Genomic DNA, 16,450 nt, shown 5'->3' on the forward strand with positions numbered 1-16,450 from the left:
TACTCGAGAGCTTCATATCTTCCACCCAGAGAAAGTCAGTTTCCTTTGATTTAGACAAATCTGTGAGGTGGGACCGAGCTGTGCTGATGCCAAATGTTCTGATCGTCCCTTTACTCAATAAAGTAGAAGAAATAAGCCCTCTGAGGCAAATTTGTAATCTGTGATTTTGGGCTATACAAAAATAAATTGAATTGAATTGAATTGAAAATAATTTGACTCAAAGAAAGATAACTTTCTTACCATTTCTCATCCTAACCTGCAGTGTTTAGATAAGCCTCCTGGATGGAGATCCTCTCTGGTCTCATTTGTTCTAGATTGTTAGTTATGGTTTAGATTGGTGGACACCCTGCTAAAAACAGCTCAAAGTTGTAAAAGTGTGAAAGAGTCTTACATCATATTACACAATTAAGAGTATAAATGTAGTGAATGACTACACATAAATTATGCATTTACTTGCCAGTAACTTGACTTCTACTGCTGACACTGAAATGGATTTGATTTTTAGTTTGTATATTTTTGGAAATTCTTATCTTAATGACGGCTGTGACACATTTAGGGATGTTATCGAGACACAAAGCGACTACAAAGAGACACAAAAAGACTACAAAGAGACACAAAAAGACTACAAAGATGGGCAAAGCAACCACAGACAAAAAATAACTACCAAAAAAACAAAACAACCACAAAGAGACATGTATGTATGTATGCTTTGTTTCTCAGCTTACATATCCCATAATTCACTTCCACTTCTCTCTCTTCTTCTACCCCACAGGACCGGGTAGAGGTGAACGGGGCTCGTCTTAAGATCAGTAATCTGGCCCTGGAGGATTCTGGGATGTACCAGTGTGTTGCTGAAAACAAACATGGCACCGTCTACTCCACTGCTGAGCTCAGAGTCCAAGGTAGACGTCTAAGGAGGACTGTCTTGAGGGTCCGTCATTTGAAACTGCATTCAAAATACTGAAAGTATCATATTATACTTAATTAAACATTGAGAGCTGTATCAGTAAAGAACATGAAGAGCCCTATTTAAACAATCTGTAGAGCATGGTCTATAGTGCATGGCACAGGTGCATTTAGGGCATGTCAAAGTCCACTGTTGCTTGTCAAACGGTGTTAACTAGTTAATCTGGGCTCAAGGAAAGCTGCAGCAGCAAAGTGTGTGTAACAAGCAGAGTGTACGCGCGTTGTGAACCCGTCTATGTAGGCGCATCTTACTAATAAACAGCAGGAACATACCTAGCCATTGACTTTAGACCAGGTTTTTGTTGGTTGGTTGCAAATTGTACTTGTATTTATGCAAATTTAAGATGAATACGATTTAATACTGTACCATTCTCTAGCCTCAAGTTCAAAGTTTTCTGTTTTTCCACTATTCCTCCATCTCCCATACTCTTCCCTTCTGCATCCCATCCATCAACCTGCTTATTTTCTACTCTGCGCTGTTTTCCTGCCACCCGTCCCTCCAGTTCAGGCTCCAGACTTCAGGTTGAACCCAGTAAGGAGACTGATCCCAGCAGCCAGAGGGGGGCAGGTGATGATCGAGTGTCGCCCTCGAGCTGCTCCGAAGCCCAGCCTGTTCTGGAGCCGTGGGACAGAGCTGCTCGTGAACAGCAGCAGGTAATACTGAGTCAACCTGATGTCCATACACAGCACGGTGCGTTCGCGTCACGTTTAGAAGCCCCGTAAAATGAATACTGGTTATTTTGCATTACTTATAGCTCTCATGTCCTTCCTGTGGGTATTCGCCTGAGGAAGACTTGGGCTCTGACTTCAGAGTTCAACTACTTATATCACACAATACAGGCTAAACATGAAATATAAAAACTATGAGGCTCAGCGTAACATACAGCATTAAATGAACTGGATAGCTAGATATGCATTCAGTACAGGAAATGATGGCTGGTTAAATGCAGCCTGCTGCACAGTCTATCATATACTGTAGGAGACCTGTGTTTTATATGTAACACACCACATCAGACATTGTTCTTTACTTTTACTCTTGCTCACAATTAGAACCAGAAACAATAGTTGTGAGGACAGAAACGTGGGCAGTAGTACAGTGAGTGTGTCCTGACAGAGTTGTTTTGCTCAATAGCTCCTGACAGGCCGTGGTATGACGACAATTCCCTCAGTTGTGATATAATTACAACATATCCCGGTTTGAAGTGAGCTATTGCTTTTATAAAACAGGTCCAAATCCAAATCCAAATTTGTATTAATAAATGATAAAGTTCACAACAAAATAGTCCTGTCTGGGCTGGCTGCCTGCATATACCGAGGCAGTAGCTATGGAACGTACACTAGCAGCTAGCCTTTTGTTTTGTTTTGTTTATTCTTTGTCATCCCAGGCTAGCGTTATATTCATTTCATTATTTGGCTCTTTATATACATTATTTGTATGTTTCCATTTATTGTGCAACCACTGAGAATATGTCCATGGTCAGTCGGATGAGTCTAATAAGTGCTTATACTAGGCTTGCCTTTATTAGGTTATTGGAGTCCACTGTCATCGGTCTCTGGAGAGAGGCTTCACACTTGTGGCCACTTGTAACCATAATCTCTCTGGTGTCAACATCTGCATCAGATCGTTTGTTTGGCAGTGTTGGTGTTTATCCTCTGCCTTCCTGCATGCTTTCATATTCAGAGCAACATTGTCGAATCTCCTCTTTGTGTGGCGCTGCATGTGGAGGAGCAGCTTGATTCTTTTCTGGTGATGGGCACTGCTCAATCCACTGCTCCATAGGGGTTAACCTTCAATGGTTTTACTTTGTATTTGTAACCTGGTCTTCCTTTGACAACTCTTTCAGTATCACTCAGTGTCAGAGAAAAGAAATGATGTTTTGCAAATGAATTAGACATCATACTAAAGCAGTGGAATGTGGATGTTATAGCACAGCTATGATCAGATTGCTTGATTTGAGCTACCCATTTTATAATGAGGATTATACCGTGGCCCCCCAGAGAATCCTTGATTCTGATTGGATAGAAGGGATGGATGAACCTTTTAGATAGATTGATATTTATTAGTATATTCATACAGTTTGTTTTCCTGTGAATTCCTCTCTTTCCCGAAGTTAAAAATGCAACCTCTGACATGTGAACCTCTTCCTTTTTAGCTTGATGTTGCCCAGGAACAGAAATTCTGAGGCTCATGAACTATATATGATATTTAAATCAGAAAAGCAAGATCATCCATTATAATCATGGAGTGTTCAACTTATCGGGTGTGATCTACCAGAACAAAAGCAATAGTAGCACATTTTGCATAAAGAGGCCACAGATTTCCATCACTGGATTTCTTTGAAATGTTGCACATTATTTCGTTTTTTAGTGTTTTGTAGAAGATCTTTATGAAGCCAAAAAACATTATCTAACTTACTCAGCCAAGCTTCCTATTGATCGACTTTAAACCTTTAAATCAGTTTCACACAAAGTATTTAGCTCTAATCTGTAGATTGTACTTCACCATTTATGTAATCTAATATGAAATCGAATATTTCTGCATGTATGTGACCATCCCGTCACCAAAAAGCAGGGTTGCATGAAAAAATGTCTTAAAGCAATTCCTACAGTTGCAGTATTACTTGTTTTAATGTAGATGTCTCTCCAGCTCAGTGGGACCCTGAAGCCGCTCATAATCACCCACACGTAGGTCAATGTACCAGTGATTATGATGAGAATGTTTCTGATTGAATTTCACATTACTGTAAGTCTCCTGTATGAATAATTGAGTCATATAGCAGTAGACACTACTCCCTTGATGTCGAGTTTACTGCCACAGGCTCACCCTGCTCCAGGCAGACTATGATAATCACACCCGTTCCACTCTTAACTCCAGACTCAAGCGATAAACAGCAGTAGCTACAGTGACGTCATTGTCTGTAGGGCGAGCCAGCCCTCAGCTCCTGCACAGTCTGACAGATGCAGCTCATTAAACCAATCAACCTGTAACTCATGTCAGCTGTAGGAAGATGTAGAAAAGCACCAGGACGCCTGCAGTAGTTGGAGGTGAGATCAAAAACGACTTCCCACAGTTCAGTGAGTTCTGTTTGTGTCGAAGATTGAATTACCATTGAATTCATCAGATTCTGTCACACACATTCGGAGTCTGAAACCACCTGAGTGTAGGTGTTCGTCATATTTATTCTGAGGGTTCAGGCTAAACACACGATAGAGAGGTGAAGTCTTGCATTTGAAAGGTTTTTCACTCCTTTGTCCACCTCATACTAACCTTATCTACTCCTCCCTTGCCATAGAGCCATTTTTTCTTCTTTAGGGGGAGATAGCAGGAGACACGTAGAAGTGGTATACATCATCTGAAGCATTTCCTGCTTTATGGTTTATTTGACTCTAAATGGACCATCATTTACTAAATGAACATCATGCTGTATTGAAGAAGACTTGAAACTAGAGATTGAGACCATAAACTCATGTTTACAATGTTTACTGAGGTAATAAATCAAGAGAGAAGTAGAGTCATTTTCTCATAGACTTCTATACAGTCAGAGGAGTCGCCCCCTGGTGGACACTAGAGAGAATGCAGCTTTAACACATGAAGCTTTGGCTTCACTTTTCAGACCCAGAGGTTGCTGACCGGTAACATACTCCACTCCCTGCCATGCATATCCAAATATCAACTACACATATGTATCTGTATTTACATATTAATATTGCTGCTCTATGTGAGTACAGTCCTTCAGGTCAAAGGTGAAGAAATTCTAATAGAACATTTACAAAAATGTTAGGCAATAACTTCTATGTTTTTTTAATTTTTTATAACGATAATTAAACAGTGGATGTGTCCTGATCACACGTAAAGCTGTTACTAGTGGCTCACCAGACATCACCAGATTTAATCAATTAGTTTGGAGAATAAAATGAGAATATTGCAGAAAAACTAAGATCTAAATTGTAAAAAAAAAAACCAGAATGTTCCTTTAAACTAAACGTATGACTTATGACTGCAGCAGGAGTGTAAAGACTAGAGCAGTGGGTTTGTGGATGAAGCAGACCAGCTGGGATTATTAACGGTTAAAGCATGCAAACGGACAGAGTAACCTTGACATTGTGCTTCGTTACACTTACTTATTTCTTCAACAATGCTACACCACATAGAGTGAGAGCTGGCATACAGGAGGTGGACGCAATAACAGGAACACCTGTACAAATACTATCTTTGTGAGGCCTATGATGTCCATGTTCTGTGATTACACTTGAATAAATAGTTTGTGACGTCGTATCGGATTACATGAGAGTTGTTCCTATTGTACCTTGGTACTGAAGTACTGAAGTCAGCCAGCTGGGCACTCTTTACCCTCCGTATGCTCCTGTCTTGACAGAGTCACCGTAACTCCAGACGGCATCCTGCTGATCCACAACATCAGCAGGGCAGACGAAGGGAAATACACCTGTTTTGCTGAGAACTACCTGGGCAAAGCCAACAGCACTGGACACCTGTCTGTCAGAGGTAAACACACACACACACACTGAAGCAAACCATCAAGTGTCAGTACTAGCCGTGTGATCTTTAAAACTGCAACAAAGCAACAAACTAAAGCTTGAAACATCAGTCTGCTGTGACTGCTCCACCCAGGCCTCCCTAACTAGTTGACTTGTCTAGTTTCAAAATCCATTTTGTGGAAAACCTAAATTAAGACTAGTTGACTTGTCTAGTTTCAAAATCCATTTTGTGGAAAACCTAAATTAAGACTTTAAAGCTACTTCCTGAATAGTATGGGTGACATCATGGAAGCTTTATCAAAACAAAAAATGTCTTTGTAATGTATGGTCTAAACGTCATTCTATCTTTTACACTCAATTGAAGTCCGAATGATAAAAACACAGAAGATTGTTTTAGATCCCAATAATTCCCCCAAAAACTCCACTTCACAAATTAGCTGCTATACAGTATTAGCTTATTGCAGATATGTCAATGTCGGTGTATATGGCAGATAAATAACAAGAAATTGCAGTATGGAAATATCAAAGATATGTTTAAGGTAATTTGAAACTGTCTCAAGTCTCAAATATATATCTATGGGCATCAAAAATAAATAAGGATGTATCAGAAAAATAACGGCCCAAAAAGTTTTGTCTCAGTAGATTTTTTAAAGAGGAAGGAGGTATAATACACCTTCTAAGAAGACCAACTCTGTCACTTTTACTTTTTTGACTTGTCATTGCAGAAAACAGCAGGTGAAACACGTTTTATAGCTAGCTCAGTTCCTTCAAGTGTCCCTAAAAGCCATGACAGTGAGCCAGCATGCACGATACAAGGATGTTACTAACTACACGGGCTGCAGTCAAAGAGACAAAGATGTGGAGGAGAATTCATAAGGGCTTACACTGTGCTCACAGAATGCGCTTATGCTATGGCAGATGTGTTTTTTTAAAAAGGCAACTTTATTTAGAACACATAGAAAATGAGTACAGCAGTGGTGGGCCGTCAGGGCCTGCAAGGCCTTCTCTGCTGGCCTAAACAGAATTACAAAGTTATAGCTATTTTATAATTTAATAATTTTTCTTAAATACACTACATGTATTATAATTTATAAAAATATTTTTCCATTATCTTATTTTCTCATTGCACAGCTACTGTCTTCCTCAGTTGCTCTACTTCCAGTGCAGCTTGTTTTAAGTAGAGCTTTTATCCAATCAGAGTTCACCTCTGTGTCTCTAGGTAAGAACAGAGGCCAGAGGCCTGCAGACTCACAAGTGAATCCATGTGCAGTTTAAGTGAATGGGGACGATATTGTTGATTGTCATAGTCTTCAACCAATCAGATCTTTAGTTTGACATGTTGGGCGTATTCTTTGACGTGTCAGAGCCTGCTAGCTGGCCTACAAGTACGTCAGCATTACGTGCAGCTCAGTTTCCATGTGCAACACTGCAGTGAGGTGCAGCGAAAAGTAGCCAGCAAAGCTTAGTCGGAGTAGTAAGAGTTCAAATTGAAAGATATGGAAGAAATTATGACATTTTTAGCATTTTGCTTGGTGTAGATTTTTTTTTTTTTACCTAGCTTTGTTTTTTTAACACTCAATGGCTGAAGGAGGAGAAACGGATTTGTGAGTTGGGATTGAACCGTGGGATTAAACTCTTTGTCAACAGAGAAAGGAGGATGGAGTTTGTCTTTAAGTGAACAGCATTTGGTCAGTGAACTGCGTTTGTTTTTTTACATCTAATATCTGAATGGCCCTTGAGTGTGTAGCAGAATGCGTGTTGCTGCAGGTCTGCTGGATTGATTTGTCATGCTCTGTTGTCATATGAATATATGTGACTGGTTCTTGTGAGTTTGTTGTTGTCATTGTGTTAATTATATAGATTTGGACTATATGCATTGTCCGTTAATTACGAAGCATACCGACATACGCAGAGTTATTGTTTGTTAGCTAGTTTAGCGTAGCCTCCTAGAAGTGCGGGGCCTCAGCTGTTTTTTTTGTGGGTTTTTTTGTTCCGGTTCAGAGGTCACACAGCCCGTTGTCTCCTATGTGAGCGCAGAAAATATTATATTTCCTACAATTTAAGCTGTGGCGCCATCATGAGGTTATTCAGTGGTGTTTCAGCTGCAGGACAGCAGTGAAGGCTCAGGTATAAAATGCACGGCCCGCCACTGGATTACAGAGACAAACTCAGTGTTGTACAATTCAACACCGATCACACCTCTTTAGAAAGATGTCTTCAATTGATCCATTTAGAACATGAACGAAACAGTGACAGCAACTGTTATTGACAGCCGGATGGTGCGTCGCTTTAAAGGTTTGTTTCATATAAAGCAGGTCCAAGTGCTTTGTAAACACTGTAAAAGTATTGAAACGCTCAATTCACAGAGACATAACCACACAGCTGGTATTCACAAAATGTTTCTTTAAACGAGCATCAGGATTTCTGAACAGTTGTGATGTCACAGCTTTACAATACATAAACCATTTCATTATTAAACGTGCACATTCTAAATGTGTCCCAGTTTATTTCCAGTTGTGGTGTATGTTTTGGACATCAGCTTGGAAAATCCACTGAAATGTGTTGAAATGGTGCATTTGAGACAGGGTACAGGTATGTTCAGACAGTATGAGAAAAATAAAGAGTTTTTAGAACATTAAAACATGGATACATGTTCTAGTAGAGGATGTACTTCCTGAGGCAGCTGAAGAAGGTCAACCTGCCAAAGACAATGATGGTGCACTTCACTGCCATCGTTGAGTCCATCCTCTGCTCCTCCATCAGCGTCTGGTACGCTGCAGCCACAGTTCAGACTGCTGCGCATCATTCGCTCTGCTGAGAGGGTGATTGGCTGGAATCTGCCATCGCTCAACGATTTGTTCGCCTCCAGGACTCTGAAGCCGGCAGGAAAGATTGTAGCCGAGCCCTCTCACCCTGGACATAAACTGTTCGAGTCCCTTCCCTCAGGCAGGAGGCTGCGGTCCATCAGGACCAAGACCTCACGCCACAAGAACAGTTTCTTCCCATCTGCAGTTGGGTTGATCAATAAAGACCCCCACTGACTCAGACACGTACATCCCCAGGACAATTGTTTTACTGTTACACACCCTTGCACATCCTTTCTCTTGTAATATACAATTGATACTTAAATATTATACTTGTTTTAACATACTCTTATTTGTTTATTAGTTTGTTCACCATATTTTACTGTTCATTTTCATATTTTTCTATTTTTAAATGATGTCTTATACTATTGCACTGTGTTTATTGTTATGCACCATTCACCTTGCAAAATTCCTTTTTTGTGTAACGTACTTGGCAATAAACAGAAACCCAAAATACAAGTATGCACCTGAAAATGAGCATGATATGTGTCCTTTAATTGTTGCTGTCAAAAGGAATTGTTGGACGTTATTATCTACTTTCCTTTGATCAAGGATGGTCCAGTATATCCTCTGCTAAAGGAGTAAAGAGAGGAAGCAACGAAGCACCTTTCCTTAGCATTTAGAGGATTCCACCAGCTCTTACCGGAGCTGCCACTTAAATACTTCCAGGTTATTTCACTAACTTAAAACAAAAGTCTATTGGACAGCAGCCCTCTGCTTTTCCTACTAGGACATGACAAAAGGTCTGCTGTGAAAAAAGACTCAACCAGTCTTGAACCAGGAACATTCACAGCACTGCCGCTTTGAATCTGAGCTAGCATTCATTTTTATGCAGATGCCACTAAGATCACGCTGGCTCCTTCCAACGCCGACATCAACCAAGGGGAGAACGTGACGCTGCAGTGTCACGCCTCCCACGATCCCACCATGGACCTGACTTTCACCTGGGCCCTCAACGGGGTCCTGCTGGACCTGGAGGACTCTGCCGGACCGTACCACCGGGTGGAGGGGGTGAGTCCTGTGAGGCATGGGCGAGAGAAGGAAGCCCTGCAGAACAATTCTACTGCATGGATGTTCATCATTGCTGTGTGTTTGTAAAAGTATTGGTTGTGAAGAGGGGACTTCACTGATAGTTGAGGGCTGAGATGAACTCTCATTAGTTCCATTTAAGCTTCAACACATCAAACAACAAATGACCATGGTTACCATCCACCTGAGCTTTGAGGTTGTTAGTGTTAGTCGTTGTCATGAAATGACTGCAAATCAACTGCTGCTCCTATGATCAAAGGTTTTACTGAAGATGATAAACACTGCACGGCTTTATGGTGATGTTTCCATCGGCCTTTTACGCTCTCCACCAAACTCTGAAAACTGAAGCTGTGTTGCTCTGAAAGTAAATTAGCAGTTTTCCCTGTTTTACAAATAATTTCTCTGATTTGAATAATTTAGTTCATACCAGTACAAAGATGTATTATTTGACTATGTAGTTAAAGAGAAGTGACTGAATCATCTAGTAACATGATGATGGAGAAATATGATTTCTCATCGTTAATTAATCCCACTGAAGGACCAAAACCAACAACGTGTTAGACCATCTCTCTCTCTGCTTCCTCACTTCCCTTCACTGTCTGTGGCTCCCAACAGATGGGAAATAGTTCCTTTGTTGGGAACTATTTTCAGCAGTGGATTAATCCACTTTTGGTGCTCTAGTGAGTGTTTCTGGCAGCAATACGGTGTGTGTGTGTGTGGGATTGTGCAGTGTGTGTGTTCCTGATAATGAAGGAACATGTCAACCTTTGCAACAGTGTGACTCACTGATGTGTTTTTAATGGAGCTCTATGGAACAGAGGGAGAATATACATCAGGCTTTCATCCAATACTTACAGTACTGGGACTTTTATAGGATTGAGGATCAGGTGTTTAGTATTTGTTGCCTCACAGCTCTACATTTCCCTTTATTAAGTCCAAATAAAATGCAGTGCAGTGTGGCCGAGGCTTCCCTCATCACCACTGGGCTTACTTGTTTATTAATATGCTAATATGGTTTTGACGATTTATTTGCTGTAGATCTGGTGGTGAAAGTAAATGCTGTTACACTGGCGCCAATGTTTGGACAGACATGACCAACATACACAAGGTTTCCCCGCATTTTGTATGGCTCCGCACCGGCAACAGCCGCAGTGTGTTGTCAGGTTGTCCGTCTGTGTCTCGTGACCGCGAGGAATGCCTTTATGGAATTTCTTCACATTTGTCCACTTGGACTCAAGGATGAACAGATTAGAATTTGGTGGTCAAAGGTCACTGTGAACTCAAAAAACCTGTTGTTAATGCCATAACTCAAGAATTCATAACTATGACAATTTTACACTAATGTCTAATAGGATAAAATGATGACGTGATGACATGTCGGACAGACATGGATGTAAACTGACTGGTTGGCGGTAGCATACAACCGTGAGGCGGTAATTCTAGTCTTGAACAGTGAGACTAAATTGACCACGCCACTGTGTGCTGGATATTTTCCAGTCGTAATTACTTCATTTCAGGACGGCAAGTTGAACATTTCACGGTACCTGAGCACAGGGCCCGACAGAAATAAGCTCCCAAATGAGATTAACTATCCATTTCATGTCCCTGCTCTTTATGTCTCTATGTTTAATGAGTGTTGATGTGATAACACCCTGCCATCAGCTAGTGGTGGGTCTAGCTGAAAATGAGCTCCTGTAATCCTCACCTCAGCTGGTTATGGTCAGGTCTGCTGCAGCATGCAGCTCTTCATCACTGTATTTCCTGTCTGTTACACTCCTCACTAACACAGTGTTGAACTAATTTGCTCTGTGTGCGCCCTTTTAGAAGGAAAACATTGGTGACCTGTTGACTGTGACTGCTAAGCTGAGTCAAGCAGGGATGTACACGTGCACAGCTCAGACTGTAGTGGACAGTGCTTCAGCTTCAGCCAAACTAGTGGTTCGAGGTAAGATGCCTCAGAGCTGTCTTCTCATGTCATTTCCTCAAGGTCACTGCATTTACCATCACAGAGAAAAGACAAAGAAACTGTGTTGCCAGAGGTACGATAATGCTCGTATTTGTACTATAGTTTTCCCTCTGTAAGATTAAAATGCTCCATAATGAACAATTTGTCCCGTTTGTGTCGCTTACAGTTAGTATTTGGTTTTAGTCTTCTCTTCTCACATGTGCTGTAGGCATCAATGCCATTCATTACTGCCCGCTTCCGATACCTGAACTTGCGTATTGGCAGATACGTTAAAACGTTAAACAGCTCATTATTTCCTCTCACCAAAAACTATATTTTACAGCTGACCTTCGCCCACTTTTACTGAATAGAGCTTGAACACATCATAATGTAACTCAATGGAACTTCCGTTAACGTTGGCCATTAGCTTAGCCAAACAAGCCCACCGGTTGCTAACAGCTAAAGTTAACTAGCTCTCCTGCTGATTTCAACACAGATCTGTTGTTCATGTTAGATTGTGTTCTCGGGGCTATGACTTGCGTACAATCATTTTCCTCAAAATCCCATCTCCCAACGCTGCAAGGAAATGAACATCAAATCCAATCCAACGTGTCATCGATTTCAGGGAGAGCGCTGCACGGAAGTCTTTCCGATAACATCAGCAGAAAGAAAACACAGACATGTTAACCGTAGGCTTCATTGAGGGCAAACACTGGTTCTGAATTAGATTATTTTATGTGAGAAACTGCAGTTATTGGTAAAAAAACGTTAGCAGTTTTCTGTTTTGACCATCAAGAACTACAACATTTCAATTAAAATGTTAAAAACAGTTCCACTAAATGAAGAAATGCCAGTTTGTCACAGTTCTTGCAGCAAGTACTGTGTTGAACTACAGTATATAGATGTAGTATCGCCCAGTCTGTGGATCATACTACAGTTTGTACTGCTGTCAGTGTAATGTGAGTCATGTGGACATCTACATCATGAAGTACTGATCAAACTCCAGTTACTCCAGTTCTAAAATATGAATCATTTAATTTACTCATTAAATCAATAAAATCTTTGCGTTGTGTCCAGGCCCCCCAGGACCTCCTGGTGGTTTACTAGTGAAGAACGTGGCCGAGGTGTCGGTGGAGCTCCGGTGGAGTCGTGGCTACGATAACCACAGTCCCATCGGCAAATATGTCATCATGGGCCGATCATCGCTCTCATCAGAGTGGAAGAAGATGAGGACAGGTGTGTGTGTGTGTGTGTGTGTGTGTGTGTGTGTGTGTGTGTGTGGTACTGAAACAATCTTGTGAACAATTTAAAATAAATTGTTCATTTTTACAGTATGAAACCAAACATCGACTGGTTACAGTTTTTTTAAATGCGACGACTACATCAGTACTTGGAAACTGTGGGAATTTATTTTGGCATTATGTTTTTTTAGATGTTTTGATTAAACATACATTGAGACTGATTATTGTTGCTTCACATATCTTTCTATGTGAATAACACCAGACCCGGTAAACATCGAGGGGAATGCAGAGTCGGCTCGTGTGATGGGACTGATGCCCTGGATGGATTACGAATTCCAGGTCATTGCCAGCAACATCCTGGGCAGCGGAGAGCCCAGCATGCCCTCGCACACCATCCGCACACAGCAAGCAGGTGAGGGGCCACAGGTCGCATCCGGTACTTGTTCAGGCTTTTCACACTGCACTAAGCCCCAGGCACGGCTGAGCTTTGTTTATACCAAACGCAAGACTCCATAGACGGCGCACGAGCTCTGAGCATAAACGGAGGCGTTTATACTCTATACGCTGTGCGCTGCATTCATTTCCGACACGCCAGAGCCTACGCCTAAGGGGGCTGTTAGCCTGGGCCTAAGGGGGCTGTTAGCCTGGGCCTAAGGGGGCTGTTAGCCTGGGCCTAAGGGGGCTGTCGGGGCTAAGGGAGCTGTTAGTGTTAGGGTTAGATGTTTTCAGGGGAGACCCAGACCGCTGGACTTTCCAGTCGCACCAAAAATGAACTGGATCCGGTTAACAATCAAAAAGTATTTAATAAACAAGAGAAGCTAGAACAGTTGCAAACTGAATTACTCTATCGATATCAATATGTCCCCAGGGCAGAGTTCTCACAAGGCCCACTAAATAGCCCAGCCCAGCTGGTAAACTACCCAGAGTGGTAACGGCACGACCTCTGGCAAAAACACCTCTGGAACTAAGCCTATATTTAAAAGTCTCTGTCCGAAAGTTTAAATGTCCAGTATCAGCCTCTGTGATTGGCCGAAATTCAATAGCCCCTCCTGGCTTGGGGCAGTTATCATCTCAGTGTTTGGTTGAAGTCGTCCGGACTCCTCCTCAGGTCTTGGTGGTCAGTTGTCCATCCCTCTGTTCTCTGCTGCACCTCTGTAAAGTCTCACTCAAAATGTTCCCTTTCTGACCCTCAAAACTATTCATACAGTGTTTTAATACCTTTAGTGACTATACTTCTATGGTTTAATACATTCAATGAGTAAAATACTGTAACATAATATCCTCTACAAGTAAAAATATTGTAAACATAATACATTCCACAAGTAAATATTTTGTGACCTTTTAACCTATTTTGACATTATTATTATTGTGACACTTCTACTCACCACTAGGGGTGTTATTTAATCCTACTTATAATATTTCTAATACTGAAATCCTCCACACTTAGCATGGGACTAAGGACGCAAAATGTTCTTTGTTTCTAGTCATTGCAACTTGCCCATTTTTGGCATAACTCTGAATTGTTTATAATCATAAGGGCACTCAACTTAGCATTAAAGTCAATGGTGTCTAAATTATCCACAATGCATCTCACTAGCCGACAGTTCAGTCAGAGATTCAGGTGTGTAATGCTAGTAGTTGCTAGTGTTGCCTGGAGCCGCCGGGCTACACAGTCAAATGTTATGATGACCATTATGTTAATACGTTTGTGTGTCTGCCAATTAAACAAATAATGCTGTGAGATGAAAACAGATTCAGGATGTGGGTGAGGGAACTGAAAGCATAATGTTGTTTCATACTTTCCACTGATCCACTGATAATGTGGATTATATCATGTATATCATCTTGTGTCTGTATATTTGGACCTCAGCTCCCACTGTGGCCCCCAGTGGTCTTGGAGGAGGAGGAGGAGACCGCAACGAACTCATTGTGACCTGGACGGTGAGTGGATGTATATTGTACACATTCCCCTTTATTATGTTAAAAAGCTGTCATTCAACTAAAGTGGAACTTAAAGTATTACACTTCCGTTAGACTGCTGGTCTTGCACAATAATGGCCAAACGTGAAGCAGCAGAGGCATCCTGACTTCCTGTCCCTATATGGATCAAAGTCCCTGAATCCTACACTTCCTAATATGCAACTGTCTGTTTAACTTACTTATTACTCACTCAAGTAATCTACATGTTGACCCTTCATGTGATTATAGCACCACTGCGTGTTTTATATACAACTAATGTTTCATATACATTACAATATACCACTATTCCACTCGAAATGCCCAAAGACATGTTCTAATCCTACACATACTGTAGGATCATCATATGATACCTGCAGGGTTATGGACTTAAAGGATAGGTTCACAGTTCACAAATGCATTTTTTTTTTTTAAAGAATGAGACCCGTGGAGTTTATCCCCAGGTGCATTACAGTAGGACGTGTTCTCCCAGTGACCAGTATGAACAGAAATAATCAGTGTCCAGCTGACTATCATCTTACGACAGAGTGTGAACCTATCCTTAGAGGAAAGGGAGATACCTCATTTGCTTGCTGATGTTGCAGTGGGACAGCCCTAAGAGTTCACACACACACACACACACACAGAGGGAAGTTGTGTCAGATGTCTGTTGGAACATTGGGATTGGGCCCATTTGTCTGTGTAGAGGGCCACATCTTGATTCTCTGCTGAACCTTCCAGCCCATGGCCAGAGAGTACCAGAATGGTGATGGCTTTGGCTACGTCCTGGCATTCAGGAAGAAGGACACACAATCTTGGACGGTGGTGCGTGTCCCTCACGTGGAGTCGTCCCGATACGTTTACTACAACGACAGCGTGACGCCGTACAGTCCCTTCGAGGTGAAGATCAAAGCTTACAACCGGCGAGGAGAAGGTCCGTTCAGCCAGATCGCTGGGGTCTACTCTGCAGAGGAGGGTGAGTTCACCACCAGGTTCATAGTGCTACACCTCCAGTAAACGCTGTGTTACAAAGCTTATTTTCAAGATAACATTTACAATCAACATCATTATCATAATGATTATTGACTATTGGGTTTATTTTACAACAAAAGGTAAAGTGTCAAATAAATTATTGCAGCAGTCGGCTACAAAACAAAACACAATTCACAAAATATACAAAGAATTGTGCTCGAATGTGGCATCCTTGCAGTCAACCAGCCTTTTGTAAATATATAGATAAATAATGTAAAATACAATCAGATATTTTGCATTACTGCCCAGCAGTTTTCTTTTTTTTATTAAACCAAGAAAATATGTAATCCAAACAGAAGGACAACAGACAATAGCATTATGATGACATGTAAGGAGGCTTTTAAACAGGAAGCCTCAAGGAGAGTTAACCATAAATATAGCCGATCACAAGAGCATTGTTGTTCTTGCCTGGCTCAAGGGCACCTCGGCAGTGCCCAGGAGGTGAAGGAATGCCAGGCCTCGACTGTAGCAGCCTTGCTGTCATACATTCATGGTTCACTGTGTTCAGTAGATCACTTCAGTATGATGGCATACACCAAGGGAAGCCATGAATCCAGGAGAAAACACTCCGTTGTATCAACTTCAGACTCGTATCAGGACTATCTAAGAAGACAGAGACAAGGATTGGGTAGACATCTTCAGTTAGATCTGCTAAAACTTTAACAACATGACTCTGAAAACGGTCAGAACATGAGAAGAAATAGTCCTGAAGAGTTCGTTGTAAAAGTGTCACTGGGTTGCAGCTTCGTCTGTGCACAGTGTGCTCTATGGATGACTTTGTTATTAATGAGTAGGTGTGCCATGTTTTAGCTGTTATATTATAGTCACACCACATAACATCCTGATCTGTCTCCTCGCTGAATCCTGTAACTCCCAGTATGATAATAATAATAATAATAATAATAATAATGATATAACTG

The 16,450-nt window shown here is 41.4% G+C and overlaps 1 protein-coding gene across 1 annotated transcript in view; it reads left to right on the top strand.

The window, feature by feature from the left end:
* cntn2 (contactin 2) overlaps window positions 1–16,450 on the top strand; it is a 37,389-nt gene that overhangs the window by 13,777 nt on the left and 7,162 nt on the right. The window contains exons 9-17 of the mRNA XM_076096841.1: window positions 773–902; window positions 1,470–1,620; window positions 5,343–5,470; window positions 9,163–9,338; window positions 11,181–11,301; window positions 12,379–12,537; window positions 12,805–12,954; window positions 14,413–14,483; window positions 15,240–15,474. Coding sequence (XP_075952956.1) covers window positions 773–902; window positions 1,470–1,620; window positions 5,343–5,470; window positions 9,163–9,338; window positions 11,181–11,301; window positions 12,379–12,537; window positions 12,805–12,954; window positions 14,413–14,483; window positions 15,240–15,474 — 1,321 coding nt within the window. The remainder of the gene's footprint in view (window positions 1–772; window positions 903–1,469; window positions 1,621–5,342; window positions 5,471–9,162; window positions 9,339–11,180; window positions 11,302–12,378; window positions 12,538–12,804; window positions 12,955–14,412; window positions 14,484–15,239; window positions 15,475–16,450) is intronic.

The sequence above is a fragment of the Anarhichas minor genome, unplaced genomic scaffold (genome assembly GCF_050575085.1).
Source record: "Anarhichas minor isolate MPS153535 unplaced genomic scaffold, ASM5057508v1 ptg000023l, whole genome shotgun sequence".
Taxonomy (NCBI): Eukaryota; Metazoa; Chordata; class Actinopteri; order Perciformes; family Anarhichadidae; genus Anarhichas; species Anarhichas minor.